At 35.6% G+C, this 18088-nt stretch overlaps 4 protein-coding genes across 4 annotated transcripts in view; 2 read left to right on the top strand and 2 right to left on the bottom strand.

Annotated features, from left to right (window-relative positions):
• Positions 1-5728: 5728 nt before the first annotated feature.
• On the bottom strand, positions 5729-10373 carry LOC105223052 (ubiquinone biosynthesis protein COQ9, mitochondrial). The gene is made up of 4 exons (XM_011200653.4): positions 10217-10373; positions 7080-7822; positions 6754-6963; positions 5729-6683 (listed from the first exon to the last, which is right to left on the bottom strand). The coding sequence occupies exons 1-4, from the start codon at positions 10275-10277 to the stop codon at positions 6645-6647; spliced, it is 1053 nt and encodes a 350-aa protein (XP_011198955.2). The 5' UTR covers positions 10278-10373; the 3' UTR covers positions 5729-6644.
• Positions 7849-10207, bottom strand: LOC105223051 (glomulin). Its single transcript, XM_011200652.4, has one exon. The coding sequence runs from the start codon at positions 9896-9898 to the stop codon at positions 8000-8002; it is 1899 nt and encodes a 632-aa protein (XP_011198954.2). The 5' UTR covers positions 9899-10207; the 3' UTR covers positions 7849-7999.
• Positions 10374-11370: 997 nt separating the features above from the next.
• LOC105223053 (F-actin-uncapping protein LRRC16A) overlaps positions 11371-18088 on the top strand; it is a 103533-nt gene continuing 96815 nt past the window's right edge. Inside the window, exon 1 of the mRNA XM_011200655.4 lies at positions 11371-12344. Within this exon, the coding sequence (XP_011198957.2) occupies positions 12308-12344 (37 nt within the window). The 5' untranslated portion in view covers positions 11371-12307. The remainder of the gene's footprint in view (positions 12345-18088) is intronic.
• LOC105223054 (aquaporin-2) lies at positions 15687-17065 on the top strand. The gene is made up of 2 exons (XM_011200657.4): positions 15687-16632; positions 16702-17065. The coding sequence occupies exons 1-2, from the start codon at positions 16129-16131 to the stop codon at positions 16879-16881; spliced, it is 684 nt and encodes a 227-aa protein (XP_011198959.1). The 5' UTR covers positions 15687-16128; the 3' UTR covers positions 16882-17065.

Genomic DNA, 18088 nt, shown 5'->3' with positions numbered 1-18088 from the left:
GGTCTTCGTGTACACTCTCAGCTACAGATGCTATATTTTTTTCACTGCTTATTGGACGTGGTCTATTCAGTCGAATATTATCCAGTAATGAATGCTGGGCCTTAAGATGGGTGATGGTGTTGTGAATAGTACGCTCAGTACACCAATTATGTTGATCAGACATAGTTGATAGAGACGCGCGAGACGCATTCTTTACCGAACTTGAGTTTTCGTTATAAAGTTGAACGACTTCTAAACGTTTTACAGACGCAAGTCTTTCCATAATGAAATTCCAAAAAATACTGAACAAAAATATCATGACATTTTGACACGACTCACGCGTGATCTGTCAATAAAGACTATTGCAAAAAGTACCTCTACTTGGATCACCCGTTAATTCCGTAGATAAGGAAGTTGGCGACGAATGATTAGCTAACTTCAAAGGGTCGCATTTAAATAACTGTGTGTAAGCATACAGAGATATTAATTAACTCGCATATTTTTAAAATAGCATTTGAAAAGCATGGCCTAAAACTACTCAAAAAAGCTCAATTAAAGATCGATAATGCGTATAAGTTTAGAAAAATAAATAGTTTAAGTAAGCTTAATGTTTTAAAATAAGCTAACTGTTTTTTACACATTTAAAATTAAAATGTATTAATTAAATAAAAATAACTAAAATAGGAGAGACAATACCGCTATCAAAAGTAAGCAAATCAAAGCTACAAAAATGCATTTTGTTGAGAATTTAAAAAAAAAAGTTTAATAAATTATTTAAGTGTAATAACTAAAAATGTAAAACAATTAAATTTCCATTACATATCCATTATATCATATATACACGCTATATATGAATAAGTAAATTTGTCAAACTAAAAATATACGAGCACCCAAAGGAAATTTTTACTATTATTACGGAAGCACGTCTACACGTCCCAAACAAACACAGGCACAAATTTTCAAACGTTGTAAAATAAAGGGTCTTTTTAGAGGTATAGATTTTGTATTTCTAATGAAACATGGAAAAGTAAAAATATTATAATTTTTTCTTACTGTAAAAGGGAAGCAGGGTTAATTTCAAAAGCAATTTTTTATGATTTTTTTTTTTTGAAGAAAAAGTTGCAATCTATTTTTAACAAGTAAGAAAGGTCTAAGTAAAAGGTCTAAGAGCAGCCGAGTATACACTTGCAATTTGCAGGAATCAAAGCGAGGAAAATACCTTTAGGTGTAAAATGTCTACCAGAGGAACGAAATCCAAGCAATATTAGCTCATACACTGACCGACATATTCGAAACAATGTTTGCTAGAAATCGGCGGGTCTCGACATATGCAATTTCACCCGAAATTGGACGATGCCACGCCCTTTCATACCATCTCGCATGTAAATTTTTAAGACTGTGGCATATTTATTTATTTAATTTAAGGCACTTTTAGTAGTTTTCAAAAGTACCGTCATATAGGGAACGGAAGAGGTTATTTTCCGAAGGGATTTGAACTGAGCGAATTTGGTTATTATAGTTTCAGTGGTTTAGGAGCTACATATGTACATATGTACATTAAACCAATTAGAGGGCGGGGCTTCTCACACTTTTTTAAAAATCTTTAGTTCACAAGTACCCTCTGCTACTGTGATCCCCTGTGCAAATTACCTTAATTAAGTGATTACTTTTGGTACTTCATACGTTTTTGGTTAATGGCATTCTATAGGCGTGGTGTAGGTAGGTAGGTAGGTGTGCAGCCCTGTTGTCTTTCGGGCCCAATTAGCACTGACTGTGTCATTTTGATGTACTAGTCGTATACCTTTTATATTTGATATCACGTTTCACCTTCTCTTTCAAACCATTTAGAGGTTTCAATGAAGTTACTAATGTCCGATATGCTTTTTGTAGACATCCATTCAAGGTTTGGTGCTTGATGGATTCCAAGTGTTTTGTGTCGGATCTGTGATAGGGCTGGTCATTCACGGAAAAAGTGGCAGATATTGTTGTAGGGCATTCCTATTTTGGACGCATGTTCTCCAAATGGCCGGTGCCCTGTCATTGTAGCAGTTACTCTGTAGATACTTTTCCTGGACCTATTTAATAAGTCGTTAGAATTTTTCTGTCATATGTTGGCCCTAACTTTTTAGTTATATTGCATTTTGTGGTGGTGTACTCGTCCTTACTTTTTTGCCAAGGAGCATATGTGTATCCCAAGTTTCATGAGGAAATCTCACTTACAGCTTCCACGGACGGATAGACAGACAGTCACATGGATTCCAACTCGTCTCATCATCCTCATCATTTATATATGCAAAACCCTATTTCCGTTTCGATTTGGTTTAGGTGATGCATATATACAACCGTTAGGTGAGCCAACCAGACTGGTCAAACTTTAATTGGAGAAGATTTTACAGCAAATTTCTGTAAGTTTGCTGCATTGAACCCGAAATTTTATAAATAATGTGAACGTTCTTTAGACATTGTCCGGTCGTTTGTCAAAATGTATTGAACTTTCATGACAAAAACGGGTGTTCATTTGACACCTATCTTTAAGAAATTCTATACCTCTAAAAAGCAATATATTATCGAATTTAAAAAACTGTATATAATGTAATATATATATATATATATATTAAAAATATATTTACGTGTTTATATGTTAATATATTGGGGTAAAATGAAAAAATTAATAAATATTTTTGCGTAATAAATCCATTGTACATATATTTTTGCACAGTGTACATATTGGCTGTGACTCGACAGCAAACAGTTCCAAGTGTTTTTCAATTTTAAGGCGATCGAGGGATAAGCTTCGGGCATGTTAGAAAAGGGAATTGAAAGATCTTCCATAAAAAAGAAAATGGTACAAAATGCATGACAATACTGTCTCATATATTTTAAGATTTGCCTCATCAGCACAAGCCTGCCGTAATAGGGAGTATAACAATTTAAGCAGAGAAGCCCGGTCATCCCGCTGTTGGAAAGTAAGGAAGGTATCGGTGTAGAGGAGCTTTAGGAAAAACAGTGGGGACTCTCACCAAAGGTGATGTTTTGGCCAAAAATGCCATTTAACACATAGCACAAGTCGACATTGACGCGCAGGATGCAGGCAACAATGCGAAATGTCTTCTAAGGCTCAAAAAGCTGGATATATAAAGGGTTCCGAGGCTTAGCTTTAAGCTGTATTGTTTTTCAAGCAGACTGGCTGCTATTAAGGTAACACGTAGTGCTCCGACGTGCATCGACTTTCAGGGAGGTGAGGTGGACTTATATAGTAATATCATTTCCGAAATTGCCCTGCAAACTCAAAATATTTTTCCTCGAATTTCGAAATTAGGCTTTTTGCAAACATCATTATTAAATATAATATGTATAAAATCGAACAATAAAATGGTTATGTTGTGTTCTAGACATGCGTCGTAGTATAGATACCAAGAGCTGAAAAATAAAGCGGAACGAAAAATAAAAGAACAGGAAATGCGTAAGTATGAAGATCTGGAATAACTAGCCGACATACTGGTAGGTAATGCTCCAAAATTCTATGGAAAGATGCAGAAACTTACAGATGGTTTAAAAACCGGATCTTACTAATCATCTTTCCATCGATTTAAAGTTGTCACCGACAGCACAAAAAGGAGCTGCATATATGCCGCTAAGTCTTAATTTTGTAATTCTGTAAAACTTGTACGTACCGTTCGATACTAAACCAGGCTTCAGACAGGGCGAGTTCTTATCACGTGATTTTTTCAACCTGTCGTTGGAGAAAATAATAAGCGCCGCAGAGCTAATTAAACAAGATGGATGGGATGTATATTTTACAATAGTGTACAATTGCTGGCGTATGCCGATGATGTTGAAATTTTTGCCCTTAACAACCGCACCGTTAGTTCTGATTTCTGCAGGCTATCCGAAGGAGTGAAGCGAAGTATTGGCAGCCTTTTCCCGACGGACCGCAGCCAAACTCTACAAGTTTTCAAGATAAAGGTTTTGCCAACGGCGGATGCCGCAGACGATAGAACGATGAGATATACGAGTTATACAACGTGAGAGACATACCCTGATTAAGTCATGTTATCGGAATAGTTTGGAGGCACCCCAGATCTGAGTATCAGCTGGTGCAAGCAGAGAAAGGAGAACATTTCCACTCCCTTGGAAAGAACACAACTAATTTCAAACATCCACTGACTGCAATTCACGAACAATTTGTTTTGCTTATTATAATACAAAATAACTAATTGTGCTCTGCGTATAAATTGCAGAGAATCTGGCTACTGGATAAGATGATACCAGATTTTGCGCTTAAGTATTTCTTTCCATTTACTTTATGCGCGACAAAAGCTCTGGCTTCAGTGTTCACATGGTCAGAAAGTCTTTCCCCATGAAGTTTTGCGTATTTGTTGATTGATGGGCAACCGAGTCAATTCCGAGATCGCGTTCAAGATCGTGACTGCGAACATAGCAAGGCACAGGAATCGCTGGATTTGTACAACAGTGCCCAAAGTTGTATCCCCAAAGTCCAAACTGGTCTGAACACCTGCTTGTAAACCACAATTTGATATAGTATGTGTATAGGGCAGAGTTTTTATCGTTTAAGTACAAGGCATATAACTATTACGAGTATTTTTGGAGTGAAATCAATATGTACTAATTTAATTTCGTTTATTTTTATTCGCTTGTCCATTTAAATATTTGATTTAATCAATCAGCAATCTTACTATTGATGCACTTGTGTGTTGCCGATAGACAAAACCGCAGTATCATCTGCAAATGATTGCCATCGTGTTGTAGATCGCATGTAAAGAGTAGGTAGAGGATGGACCCTAAGACGCTGCCCTGAGGAGCACTAGCTTATATTTCCTTTAAATCAGAGTACATGTCACCATGTTTAATTCGAAAAAACGGCCCGAGAGGTTTAATTTTAAGATATTGCAATATTCCTTTGGTAAAAGCATCTTAATTTTGTTTATGAGCCGCCATGGCAAACTTTATCAAAGGGTTGAGAAACGTCGGGGACGACGGTCGCAAACTTTTTTTCTTCAAAGGCATTTTCAATGACTCTAAAAATTTAATGCACTTGGTTGCTGATTTTTTAGAGTTTTTTAGTTATTGGAGTGACTTTGGTGTAATTATCGTAAGTATGAGGTCCAATTTCTGCTGTATTAGATGTGTCAGTGTGTAGATGTTAAAAGACACATTAAAGGTATTTCGAAAAAATATCTGCTTTCTCTATATTGCTCTTGGCCAATGTCTGGTCTACTTTTTATGGAAACCATTAGGCCCCTTTTTAAAGTTTTGTACTTTATACAAATATTTCTCAAATACGAGGTATTAAATTATATACGGTTGTGTCGATAGTCCAAAAACAATAATTTGTCAAAAGTAATTGAACCCATAATTTTAAAATGAACGGTTTTTTATGAATAAAAATTAAATTTTGGAAGATTTTAAGCAATGAAAATGCGTTTGTTGAGTGATAACTGAGTACGAATAGATTGTAAATAACAGCAAACCATCAAAATGTAAACAGAAAATTGTTGAGAAAAACAAAAAACAGCTGATTTAATGATGATAATGGATACAAACACTTTTTTCGTATGAGAAAGCACGCACCGTATCGACACAATCTTCTATAATTCTTCGATAATATTTAAAGTGTATTATTAATACACATACATACTTGAAAATGCTGTTTGCTTGAAATTATGTTGTATTTTCGCTAAGTTAGGTGTAGCCAGAGACATGAAATAATTATATAACAACTTCAAAAATATTTTTTTCTTCTGCTGTAAATTATTTTATTTTGTAAAAGTAATAACAAAACACCATTAAAAAAGGATTCGAATTGAATAGACAGAAATTTGGAAAATAAATATTTGTAAATTTAAATGTAATGCCTGTTTGTGTTGATCCAGTTCCAATCTTTAGTAGTATTATCTGCGAGTATTTTTAAATATCTCATAAAAAAAAACACCCTTTATAAATTAAATAATCATTTTTAATCAGTATTCACATCTTTTCATTGTTTTATCTAACGACATAATCTTTGAATATTGAAGACTTAAGCTCCTCATAGTCGCTTCAAGTTTCTTTCATTCTTCCTGAGTGCCAGTACTGGCTTGATAATTCTGAATTTCGAAATAATATGTGAACAATAAGCGTTGTGCATTTTAGCTTCTGAGGCGTTTAATTTACACATTGTCAGGTGGGTAAAGTTGTATATTGTAGTGTTGCTTGATTGGTGCAAGTGTGAACATCGTTGTTGCAGTGAACGTAAAATAAACATATGGCAAAGAGTGCGATTTCACGAAATTTACGGCAATGCACACATCGAAACAATCATACAATCACTTAAAAAAAAACTAAAACCCTAATTAATAATAAATTCCTATGTATATGTACATAACTACAAGTAATTTGGTATCAACGCATTAGCGAAAAGCTAAATAATATTATATCGTATGTTTGATACTTAAACGCTAAGTAATTTAGAAAATTCTTTTCACATTAATGAAGAAAACAGTTTATCACTGGTTTTATGACTTTGATGTTAATAACAAAAATGATGAATAAACAAATTTTTTAACAGCTAAATTATATGACTATTTCCATGTGCTATGCCTACATTGAACCTCCGTTATGTTGTCAACCTATAGATTTGGAATAATCGATGTCGGATCCGAGCTTTACCTACGCCTGTAATCGACGCCCAATATATTGCGAGCCTATTAGAAAAAAAATATATGGAAAATTTAATATTTGGAAATTAAGAATTTTTATAAACTTGCAATTTACCGTTATAAAAGCTGAATTAAACGAACGTGTAAAGCTATGAGTCATTCCCTCAGTTTCGGAGAGTATTGATTGTATTTGTACCGCCTCGTCCATTCGATTTCTTAGGAACTCCCAAGTGTCTGCGTGATCTGCTGAGCTGTCCTGCAGCATAAACAGTTCTGTCATCTTCATAATTGTAGCTAAACCAATGCGACGTGTGTACCAGCCAAACTGCGAGAATAATATATTAAAGAATTAATTACATTAATATATATATGTATGTATATAAAATATTTATATAAATGTTTATATGTATATACGGATCTATAATTATATCAACTACTTACATCTACGGACCGATCGCCGGCATAATAGCAAATATCATCGACCAGCGTCAAAACCTGAGCTAGCGAGTTGGCGGCATTCTTTGGCAACGCTATCAGCGCTAATGCCTGTGACCATTGTGCCTTGTATGGGAGAACCATCTCTAGCCGAGTGCGCACGGCTCGCACCAAAAAGTCCAATGGATCGCCCACGGCCAACTTGCCGTTTTGTGTCTCCTCCTGTAAGCGGCGCACAACTTCATCATTGCATTTGCCATAAAAGTAGGCAACAAGCGCATAGCCGCCATCTGGGAACATGCCATGCACCACGCTGGGGAAGCCAGCTTCCTCGGCGCCCTTTGCAATGGCATCACGCGTCCAACCCAACGTGGGTACATGTGGCAGGGCAGCTTCAAGTATTTGTGCGCGTATGGCGTTTATTTTTGCAGCTTTAGCCTCATACTCTGTCTGCGCCTCTTCGGATGACTTTTTCTCTTCATATTCACGCTCCCTTTGCTCTTCACGCTCGCGGAACTTGTCTATGGACTCCATGCTGTCAACGTTGCTGGTGGATGTGGTGGACTTGAAGCGTGTGGCATTTGTGTGAAGGAGTGAAGTGGTTGTTGTTGTGTACGAAAAATGTGTGGGAGCGGCGAGTACGAGTGGGCCATGACTGTTACATTGGTTTAACTGCGAATGTGGACGATGTCGCTGCGTTAGCAATGTGGAGGCATCAGCGCTGCAGGCAACAATGGAGCTGTGAGCACCTGAAGTAAGGAGCAAATTACTAAATAACTAAATTAACTTGGAAAATACTATTTTTCTCTAATCGCTAAAGTTCTCGGTACGCTTTAAGGCATTAAAAACAAATCACTTATAAAAAGATACATATTAGTTTTATTTTAAATTTGTTTCCATAAATAATACAATTACAAATAATTTCGTTAGATGACAGCGCTCTTCGACATTCTGTTCGCGCTCTCAATGCACTCAACTGTGCGTCCTAGGATGCTCCGTATCAGATCGAATGTACACAAATTTTGATTGAGTATTTCAGTTTTACGTTGACGAGTCAACTCCGTATCCAATTTTCCGCTTTCAGTTGTGGCATTGGTTATCTTTATATCGAGGATTTCTAAATTTTTACGATCTGCCTCTGCTTCGGCATCTAATCCACATTCCACACGTTTCAACTCGGCGTTATAATGTGCCACAGATATATCCAATCCTTTACGTAGTGGCACAAGGAATTGTTTCTCTATTTCCGGCATTATATCCCAGAGTCCCGTGCGGTTTTGTAAATCTTTAATGGCGAAGAATCGCAAAGCGTTCAGGGAGGAAATCACCTTGTCGGCATGCTCGATAAGGTCAGTTTTTGCGCCTTGTGGTAAGCGGCATATGTATTGTAAGAAGATTGTGTGAAAATCTTTGCCAGAAAAGGATGAAGGTAACTCTTCTGCTGAAACTAGAGCATTTGCTACCAGATCTTTATACAATATAGCCAAATAGCCAGAGATGCCATGGTGCGCTACAGTTCGCAGCAGATTTTTTAAAACCAAATATTTACCCTCATCATCGAACTGTAATATATACTGACGCAAAAGTTTAACGCCGATCTGTCTTAGAAAATTTTGCGATGAATACCCAACAACGTTGCAGAGAGAATTACAAAAATTCTTGTGCACGTCAAGCTGCAAGGAAATTGCAGGAATCTTTGTAGTGGAAAGTTTGTCACACAGACGCCTTGCCAGCAGAAGTGCGCGTTCATACAATGGTGGTTCTTCATGAGCCAATAATTCGTTTACATAATACAAACTTGATTCAAACATGTAAAGTGGTGAATAAATTTTTGGCACAGAGTTCAAACTAACTTCCTCTACAAACACCATATAAAAGTAAATTGCTAAAGACTCTAAAGGCAATTTTTCTTCTATGAGAAATATATTGTTTGAACTCATTTCATGTACTCCTTTCTCGCCATTCAAGCGACGTTTCCAACGCACACGCTGCTCACCTACGGAAAGTAGACGTAGTGGATCTACTAAGCAACGAGTGGCACTATCAGTTAGTTTGCGAGCACATTGTATTGTATATGTATTTGTCCTGCGTTGATCTGCTGTTAAATCTAATAACGATAATGGCTTTCCAAGCATTTGTATTAGGAAACAACAAAGTACATTACGCCTATTAATACCCGTATCGAAGAATTTTTGCTCAAGTGGACGTTGCTGTGAGAGCATATCATTTAATAGTGGTTCGTAGAAGAGATTTAATGTGATATAATGCATCAAAAGTTTTTCAATTTGCGCATTTTGTTCAAGTAGTCGCCCTTGTTTTTTGTCATAGCCTTCCTGCAGATATTTCGGCAGTGGTAATCCTTCAATACGCGTGTGTATAGAATTTAAACTCCATTCAAGTACTTGCGGTTTCCTTTCACCCATTCGCAGCAAGACCTCTTGTAAGGCACGCAATGATGAAGAAAACACATACTCTGATTTCTGTTCTTCAATAAGTTCTAACAACTCAAGCAATAGTTCCTCCAACGGCCCATACGTTGCAATTAAATATAATAATTCCTCTGCACAATTGTATAACGGAAGTTGTTCTTCGTGAACTTGAGTTGTGAGATTGGGTATGCAAACATCATGATACAGATCAATGCCAACAGTTTTAAGGTAGTCCACATTACGCTCAGATTCAGTCTCGCTGGTAAATAACAAAGCAACGCCATCATATTGTTTTTCTTTTATAAGTTGTTTTACTAGCTCGACCAAATGTTTGGCACCCATCTGAGAAGCCGGCTTGTCACTTGTCAACTGTTGGTGCTCTACTAAATACTCCATATCGCTTCTCTTTAAAACGCCTTTAACTTTGTAATTTCAAATACTATATGTCGAAATTATTCTCACTTTTTTAACACTGAATTTAATTGACATTTATTTAATTTATAAAAATGACTACTTTTAAGTATTTCTGATTCGCAAATATAAATTTTGTTAACACAGCTGAGTGCATAAGAACTGTTCTCAGACTAATTTGACAGCGTTTGTCAATGCACGTTATGTCAACGTTGTGAAATAATTTATAAAATTTAATTTATTTAACGATTTACCGACTTGCACTACATTATGATGATCTTCATAAAACAAATCTCTACTTACTTAAGGGCATAAGCATCCTTTGCAATCTTGTTGTTTTATATAATACACTTAAATGCACCATTTTTACAATTTACGATTAGAACTGCTCACAAAACACTGCATTCGTTCGTTCTAAATGCGCGTTTTCAAGTGTTCCTATAGCGTTACCAGAAAGTTAAATTGAATATGTCACTTTAAAATTTTAAAATAAGATATAATAAATAATTCTACAAATAATTAACGTAACTATTATATTATGTAGTTTACTTGACATATAACTCTTTAATAACTCTTACAAGACGTTGTGTGAACAGTTTCTTCTTATGATAATATTTTTTATATGAATAACTAAACAAACCAGTGTTCCCAATTCCAAACGATAAGACTCCAAGAAAGTTGAAAAAAATCCCTTAAATCCACCTAAAAATAATAATTATTAAAATATGTAGTAAATTATTATTACATGTGTTATATAAAAAATTATAATAATCATTCTAAAAATAATAAAATTTTATTGAATTAATGATTAATTTAAAATTAGAAATAGAAACAAATATGTTTTAAAATATTTTTATAATCTTTTTTGAATCAACTCTGCTAAGCAAGGAAGGAAGTGGCGCCCAACAATTTACTTGCCTTTGCTTTACTAAGCCTCGATGTAATCTGTTAAAACTAATATTAAAAGTAAAGAAAAACTCTAAAAATATTAGACCCCCAAATAACTCCCATCCGACGATTTTAACCATTAAATTCAGAGGGAAAACCGAATAGCAAATAAAATTAAGGTCATATCCTCTAATCCTCTAATGTATATATATATATATATATGTTTTAGGTCCATATGCCGGCTATAAACAAAGATATATTAAATACCCCAATAAAGCTTATGTTTAAAGGAAATTAATACGTATCCAGTTTTCCATGATAACTTCAAGTAAATCACATAGTTGTATAGTAGGTTATCTGTGATTATTGAATTAAAATATTTTATGAACAAAAAATGGCCTAATCTAAATATGAGTCTGATTATACAAGATTTGGAAATTGAACGTTCAATTTTAAATTTCGCGCGACTACCCTAAACTTTGTTATCGATAAGCAATTTGAAATGAGTAACCAATATCGTATGTTGTTCGCATCTACTCGGTATCATTACATTTCTCTGTTGCTCATTTTCGTTTAAGATTTGAAAGGGCCAAGTTGTGTTTGCGCTGATTTTCGACTAATATTCTGTTTTCATTACCATCTCCGGTCAGTAGCAGATTTTGATAATGCAATTGCAAAGTGATAAAAAGTGAAAAGTTGTTGAATAAATAAAATATTCTGAATGAAAGTGGAGTTGCTTTGGTGTAAAGAAGTTATGCCGATAAGAATCGGTTATTTTTGCTGTGAAAGTTGGCAGATAATAGCTGAAAGTGCTTAATAGAAAATTTTCCTAACAAGAGGGTGGATTTTCACTTCTCCACTTTTCTCTTCAACTGCCGGTGTTTGTTGTATCAAAGTTCGTTGATTGAGTTTTTTGTGCGAAAAAGTAAAGTGCAAAACGCATACAAAGTGAATTAAAAGCAGATGAAATTGTGTTCTTAAAATTATGGTTAAATATCTTAGCCATTTTTAATAATATAAAAAGGTTAACAAAATGTTTAATATAAGAATTCGACACTTTTACTAGTAAATCACATTCGGTAGTGTTTAAAAACAAAGCCAAATGAAATCGGTATAGAGAAGATATAAAAATAACTAAGGAGTAAGGCATCTAAATTACAAGTTTCCGCCGCAGACGCGTTCGTCCAGTTCGAAAAGAAGTTGGATACGCCAAGCGGTTGGGCCAAACACACAAAAAAAGCGAAAAAGAAAAACTGCTACCAGTCAAAGCGCTTACTTAAACGGCAAGAAAGACGATAACAGTTGGAAGGGCACAGAAGGCCACTAGCCTGACTGGCAACTACAGCCTCAACGCAATAGCCACCAACGAAAATCCCCCCCGTTGTTGCAACGCAAACATCTACTCTTTGAGTTTCCGGTAAATCCTGTTTTGCTGGCGTGCATTGCTGCGCTCCAGTTGCGCTCCACTTGACTTTCGCCGCAAAAATTCTGCACAAATTGGGTAAGATGTCGACGCGTTCCCAGTTGACGAAGGATTTAAACGGTGAGTAATCGTTGCAGTTATTGAACTAAACGCATATGCATTTCTCTTGTTTATACCGCTTATATGCAGTACAAAAATTGTTAATTCAAGCTTTTAATTATTTGTGAAGCTGCCTACAATGTGTATGTGCTGCATGTGGGTGTGCTCGTAAAAACCTTGTGTGTATGCTGTGTTTCTTCTACCGCACGTATGCTTCCACCCAAATTACACTCGTGTGCGGTGAATCGTGCTTATATGCCTCTTTCGTTTTCGGCATGTCCTCCGCATATTCGTGTTTCGTTTCCTTCGCTACCCGGCTTCTTACATCCACCCACACAATTTTGCCATCCCAATAGCTTGTTTACTCCTCTGAATTGCATTTTATATCTTACTCCTCTCAAAAATGTGTTTTAGTCTACGTTACATTTCTTCATTTTCCTCAAGCATTGTGTTTGACGTTGCTTCTTTCATTATTTTTAAGATTTGTTTTGAAGTTATCTCATGAGTTACGTATTGTTCTGGTCCTTGCTTTGACACTTTTTACATCCGATTCTGAGCTTTGACATGTTCATGATAAAAGAAACTTCAGCTGGTATTTCATTATGAAAATGTATGTAGAATTAAAAAAGCACAATTTAAATACAAATGAATCTATTATGTGCCTATACATTTTGTTGATCATATGAACCAATGTACATATGTACATATGTATGTTAACGTTTTATAGTACATACATACATATAAGGAGGGTATGTGAAGTTAGTTCCATTTAGTAACTGGATTAATAGTTAAAACAAATATATTTATCTAATTATGTACGTACATACATACATATGTGGTTTATAAAGCTGTGTCCAAGGTTGGGATAAGTAAGTATTCCTATGTAATATTTTTTATCTCTCCATTTTGTGGCCACCGTCGAATGAGTCATAATTTATTGTACACCTACTACATATTCCTATACCTATGTGTTTGTTGGGCTACCGAAAAAAGAATTGCCAATGTATGAAAGACTGTTCACTGTTCTGTATGTTATTGTTGAAATTTTAATTGTCCTGGTTTACCTTGTTATTCTTAAAGATGTATTTACTGGCGGAACTAGGTATAAACAAAAAGAAACACCTACTTGGAACGTTTGCAGAGACGTGACGAAGTACAAAAGGATTACTTACATACAAATGTGGTTGTGTTGTATTTATTGTAATGTAGATAGCATATCCTATGTAAGCATAAACAAGATTTGGAAACAAATTTGGAAAAATACATACATATGTACATACATATGAATCTAAATACATACGCGACTTCATAATGCCGAAATCTCTGGCACCAGAAGGAAATGCGGTAGTGACAGCATAAAAAAGTGCAACAAAAAAGCAAGTGTGTGAACGTGTGAAAACATTTCAGGCATTAAAATATAAATCCCTGCAGGAATGGATGTGCATCCTTACGAATTATGAGTATATTCATATACTTAAGCACATGAATAAATGTGCTTTCTCGTATGAGAAAAGCCGCAGTGCACGAAAACAGGTTGTTGGTCAAAATACAGAAAAGGAGGAGAGAAAAAGTGACCGCAAAATGCAGAATGATAAAGTAACAGAAAATGTAACATTGTTGTGGTTGCTTATTTTGTTGTTTTCGAGGGAGTCGACCGGTGAAGTCTAAAAATATTTTAATTTTATACAGAGTTAGTGAAATGTGCGAATAAAGTTTGTGGTTAAAAATAATAAATAACAAGTGTAACCAAACATTTTATACACTTGCAACTTGCACAAATCTTATCCCAGAAAATACTTTCAGACTTTATATCGTAAATATTGCGTGCTTTAAAATTCGACAATCAGTACTTGAAGAAATCGTGAATAAATTACAATAAAATTTGGTGCCTTCTTGACTTATTTTGAAGTATAAACTTAAACTTAATTTTAATGCTATATTTTAGTTCGCGTCAGCTAAAATTATATTAAAAACATACAACAACTGAAGAAGCTAACTTTAATACATTGAGTTTATATGGGAAACGTCATTCAAATGATCGGAATTCATTATATTAGGGACAGTAGGTTTGGAACAAGATATAGACCAATTTCGTTCTAATTCAGCGCTAAATCACATAAGTAGGAAAAGGTATATGGCAAATTTTGCGGCTGCCTTCGTTGGGGACCTAAACTATACATTTACCAAAAAATATAATATGCACCAGTGTTAATTTTCCATCGCTTGCTTTGCATTTAGCACTGTTTCACGAAATGAAATGAAGTGGTATAATTGAGTTAGGCGTTAAATTGAGTTTTATTAGTTGCAGGACAACAACCAAGTGACAAATTATTACATAGCTTCGCAAGGCTTTGTGTGCTTGCCTGACCATTGAGCACAACTACACAAACTCGTTCGTAATCTATTTAGCGCGGCGTGATTTTCCACAAGTTCTTGTTGCAAGTGCTCCACAAGCCGGGCAGGTCGTTGTCCTTTAATGGCTCGACGAAATGCGGTCGTTTTCGTAATTGCTTGCATAATTGCAGGATATGATGGAATGAAAACTTACTGTCACTATTCGACTACCTGGCCGTCCTAGCTGCCCGTAAACAGGATATTGTTGTCTGAGGTTAAGGAAATGCGCGCACAAATATTTATTTATGTGTGGGATTGTACTCGTACTTCAGCTGCATATTGCCTTCTTTCTTCGTAAATATATTTGGTTTGCTCATGTGGTGTGGCAGTGCATTCATAAAGGCGAATGTGTTTGTGCTTCCGGCGCTCAGCAGGTGTTTGCAGAGTAAAGTAGCTGCAAAATATTCTTGCAATTTCCGAAAGTGTTGTTGTTTGCTTGCGTAGAAATGCGCACGTCAGTGCAATACAGGCTCATCTGTATAGTTTATTAGTTCAGGCTCCGATTTCGTGAGAATTTCACTTCTTTGCTGCAAATAAGACTTGTCGGAGTGTTGATTCGTTTTGAGTTGTCACAAATGTAAGAATTTGAGGTATTCATTTATTAATTAGGTCTTAGCGTGTTTTTTGATGAATTAAAACCGATTCGAACAATTTCATGAAAGCCGGATTTACGTAACCGAAACGAAGATAGATTTATATCCGTCTAATATAATAACTTTTCTCTCGGGTTTATTCGCCAAGATGTAAGATGAACTTTTTATGCCACTACAACAACAGTAAAAACACTACATTCGATTTTTCCTATGAAAGTCCGGCTACGGAATCGAAAAGAACTCAGAAATATTATGTACACATATACATACATACATATGTACACATATATATACAATATTTACCGTTAAGGATTTCTACTTCGGAACGGATACAGATTTATTACCGGCTACAAAATGAATCATAGCCGCTTTACGAATGTTTATGCCACTAAAAAAACAAAAACAACAAAAAGTACTAAATTAACTATTAGAGTCCCTAATATACGAAAAAATAATGAAATTGTGAAAAAGAGTCTCAAAGTTAGCATAAATCAAGTAATGTTGGTAAACTCTGTATGAGTATGTTGAGAACCCCCTTCTGTATGTAGCAGAGCAACATGTTACTTTTTCGTAGAGCGCAACTTTTCGTTTAAGAAATTTTCGTAAAAATTTTGCTTTTCCTTTGCTGTTAAAAAAATCATACAACAACACTCGTCATTTTCTAAATAAACTTAAAGCTCGTTTCTTAAACAAAACAATAAGTAAATATAAATTCTTAGTTTTTATTAAATTCGCTAACGCTTGCAACGACACAAAACATATTTCTTGAGTATAGACTGCAAAAAAAAAAAAAAAATTGAAAAAGTAATCCACAAGGCATGGCCAGCAAATTCATAACAATAATGCGCTATCTGGGCGAATTCTCGGGCACAGCGTTGTTGGTGGCGCTCCACTGTCTCGGCTGTGCAGACGGCAGCGATATATTGAAAGTTCAATATGGGCTCGTCGTCATGATCATAGTACACTGTTTCGGCTTCGTTTCGGGCGGGCATGCGAATCCTTGCATCACACTTGCCTGCTACATGATGCGTTACATTTCTTTTAAAATGGCGCTCATTTACATGTTGGCGCAGTTTTTGGGTGCGCTCACTGGTTTCTTTCTACTAACCGCCATGCTGCCGTCCGACGCCATCTCAAAGGATTTGTGTCTGGTGAAGTCGAATGGTGGTCTATCGTGGGATCAAGCGTTCGTCATTGAGCTGGTGTTGACCACAACCTTAATCTTCGGTTGGTGCGCTTTGTGGGATGCCAGAAACTCCTCGTATTTGGACTCGGTGTCTTTGCGTATTGGCTTACTGGTGGCCGCCTGCTCACTAGCTGGTGTAAGTGTTGTATACTGTTTACTTTTATTCCATCGCCTTAAATATTCTTTACATTACGTCTTTGTGCAGGGGCAATGGACCGGTGCTACCATGAATCCAGCCATTGTGCTCGTACCGGCAGCCTACCACGGCAAGCACGATGATACGCCCATCTTCATGGCCAGTCAATTTTCAGCTGGTATTTTCGCACCCGTGCTTTGGAAACTGTTGTTTTCGCCCCGTAGCTTTTTTAATAGTAAGCCCTGTTAGATCGTCTGTAAGCGTCAATCCTTACACTGGTACTGTTCGTTAACGCGTTGGCCGAATTGGAAGTATGTAGATTTCGTAAATCATGCGTAAATTTTATTGACTCCTTATATTTATTTGTCCAATTTATTTTTGCTGAATTATAAATTGAAAGTTTGTGAATAAAATTTCCCGAAATTGTGTGGTATATGCGAATATTTATTTATTTTGTACATAGTGAAGCCGTAAGTAAAAGTAAGCTTAATAAATGCAGGAATCACCTGATACAAGTGGTAAAGTCAACAGCGAAACTCTGGAAGGCTAAAGACCTTACATCATATTGCAGCTTGTTGCGAAAATTGTAAATGAAAATGAAAATTTATGTACTAAATTTTCACATTTTTTATGCCAAAGTGTTTAATTGTAAATATAATTGATAAATTTAAACAGTGTTGCCACTGTAAAGAAATAACTAATCCAAAAATAAAATGTTTCACGAATTATTACAAACATCATTTTTAGAAGATAAATATGATATATGACCAATCAAAATCAAGTCCCGGTAAGGAATATATGGTATTTCTGAAAAATCTCACAGATTCGGTGCAGCCTTAACTTAAAAATTAGTTGGTACAATTATCGAATGGAATTATTTTACCATCCTGGAGGTATAAATATCCTCTCGACACTTGAAGTTTGGACAGTCGATGTAAAAAAAGGATTATTTATGATTGTGCCGTGTGGCCACTGATTTGAAATGAGGGAATTTATAATTGGGCGCACAAGTTAAAACAAAATTAAAAGATAACGTGACACCTATTAACATATGATGAATGTCCAACGAAGTCATCGTGTGAACTCCTTGTTAGCTAAAGAATGTATTCATAGCGAAGGAGGACAATTAATCAAACCACGAAAGTACTTAAGTAAATAACTTTGAATGAAGTCATCAGATTTCACATGAAATTCTGTCGTGGGGCGAACCTATCCTGCTTTATGCGAACGTAAGTATGTGTATGTGTGTGTAGGAGTATACATATCTATGTATATTGTATATGGAAGGGATAAGCTTGTGCGAGTACTAAACCTTAAAGTGCAAGTAAATATTGTCAACAATTTCGGCACGCAAACTCTACAGGCGATAAACCCGCTATTTATATAATTTATAACAAAAGTCCGCACTAAAGTTCAGAGAAAACTTGAGCTGCTGATAAACAATTTCACACCTGTG

This window comes from Bactrocera dorsalis, chromosome 3 (assembly GCF_023373825.1).
Source record: "Bactrocera dorsalis isolate Fly_Bdor chromosome 3, ASM2337382v1, whole genome shotgun sequence".
In the NCBI taxonomy this organism is placed as follows: domain Eukaryota; kingdom Metazoa; phylum Arthropoda; class Insecta; order Diptera; family Tephritidae; genus Bactrocera; species Bactrocera dorsalis.
The sequence above is the reverse complement of the archived record's forward strand: the minus strand, read 5'-3'. Positions and strand labels throughout refer to the sequence as shown.

Excerpts from the sequence above, each read along its gene's own strand:
- LOC105223051 (XM_011200652.4), bottom strand. The coding sequence starts at position 9,898 with ATGGAGTATTTAGTAGAGCACCAACAGTTGACAAGTGACAAGCCGGCT.
- LOC105223052 (XM_011200653.4), bottom strand. The coding sequence starts at position 10,277 with ATGGTGCATTTAAGTGTATTATATAAAACAACAAGATTGCAAAGGATG. Across the intron at positions 6,964-7,079 it reads CCGGCGATCGGTCCGTAGAT|TTTGGCTGGTACACACGTCG; the intron begins GTAAGTAGTTGA and ends TTATTCTCGCAG. Across the intron at positions 6,684-6,753 it reads TTAATTCAGCTTTTATAACG|GCTCGCAATATATTGGGCGT; the intron begins GTAAATTGCAAG and ends TTTTTCTAATAG.
- LOC105223054 (XM_011200657.4), top strand. The coding sequence starts at position 16,129 with ATGGCCAGCAAATTCATAACAATAATGCGCTATCTGGGCGAATTCTCG. Across the intron at positions 16,633-16,701 it reads CCGCCTGCTCACTAGCTGGT|GGGCAATGGACCGGTGCTAC; the intron begins GTAAGTGTTGTA and ends GTCTTTGTGCAG.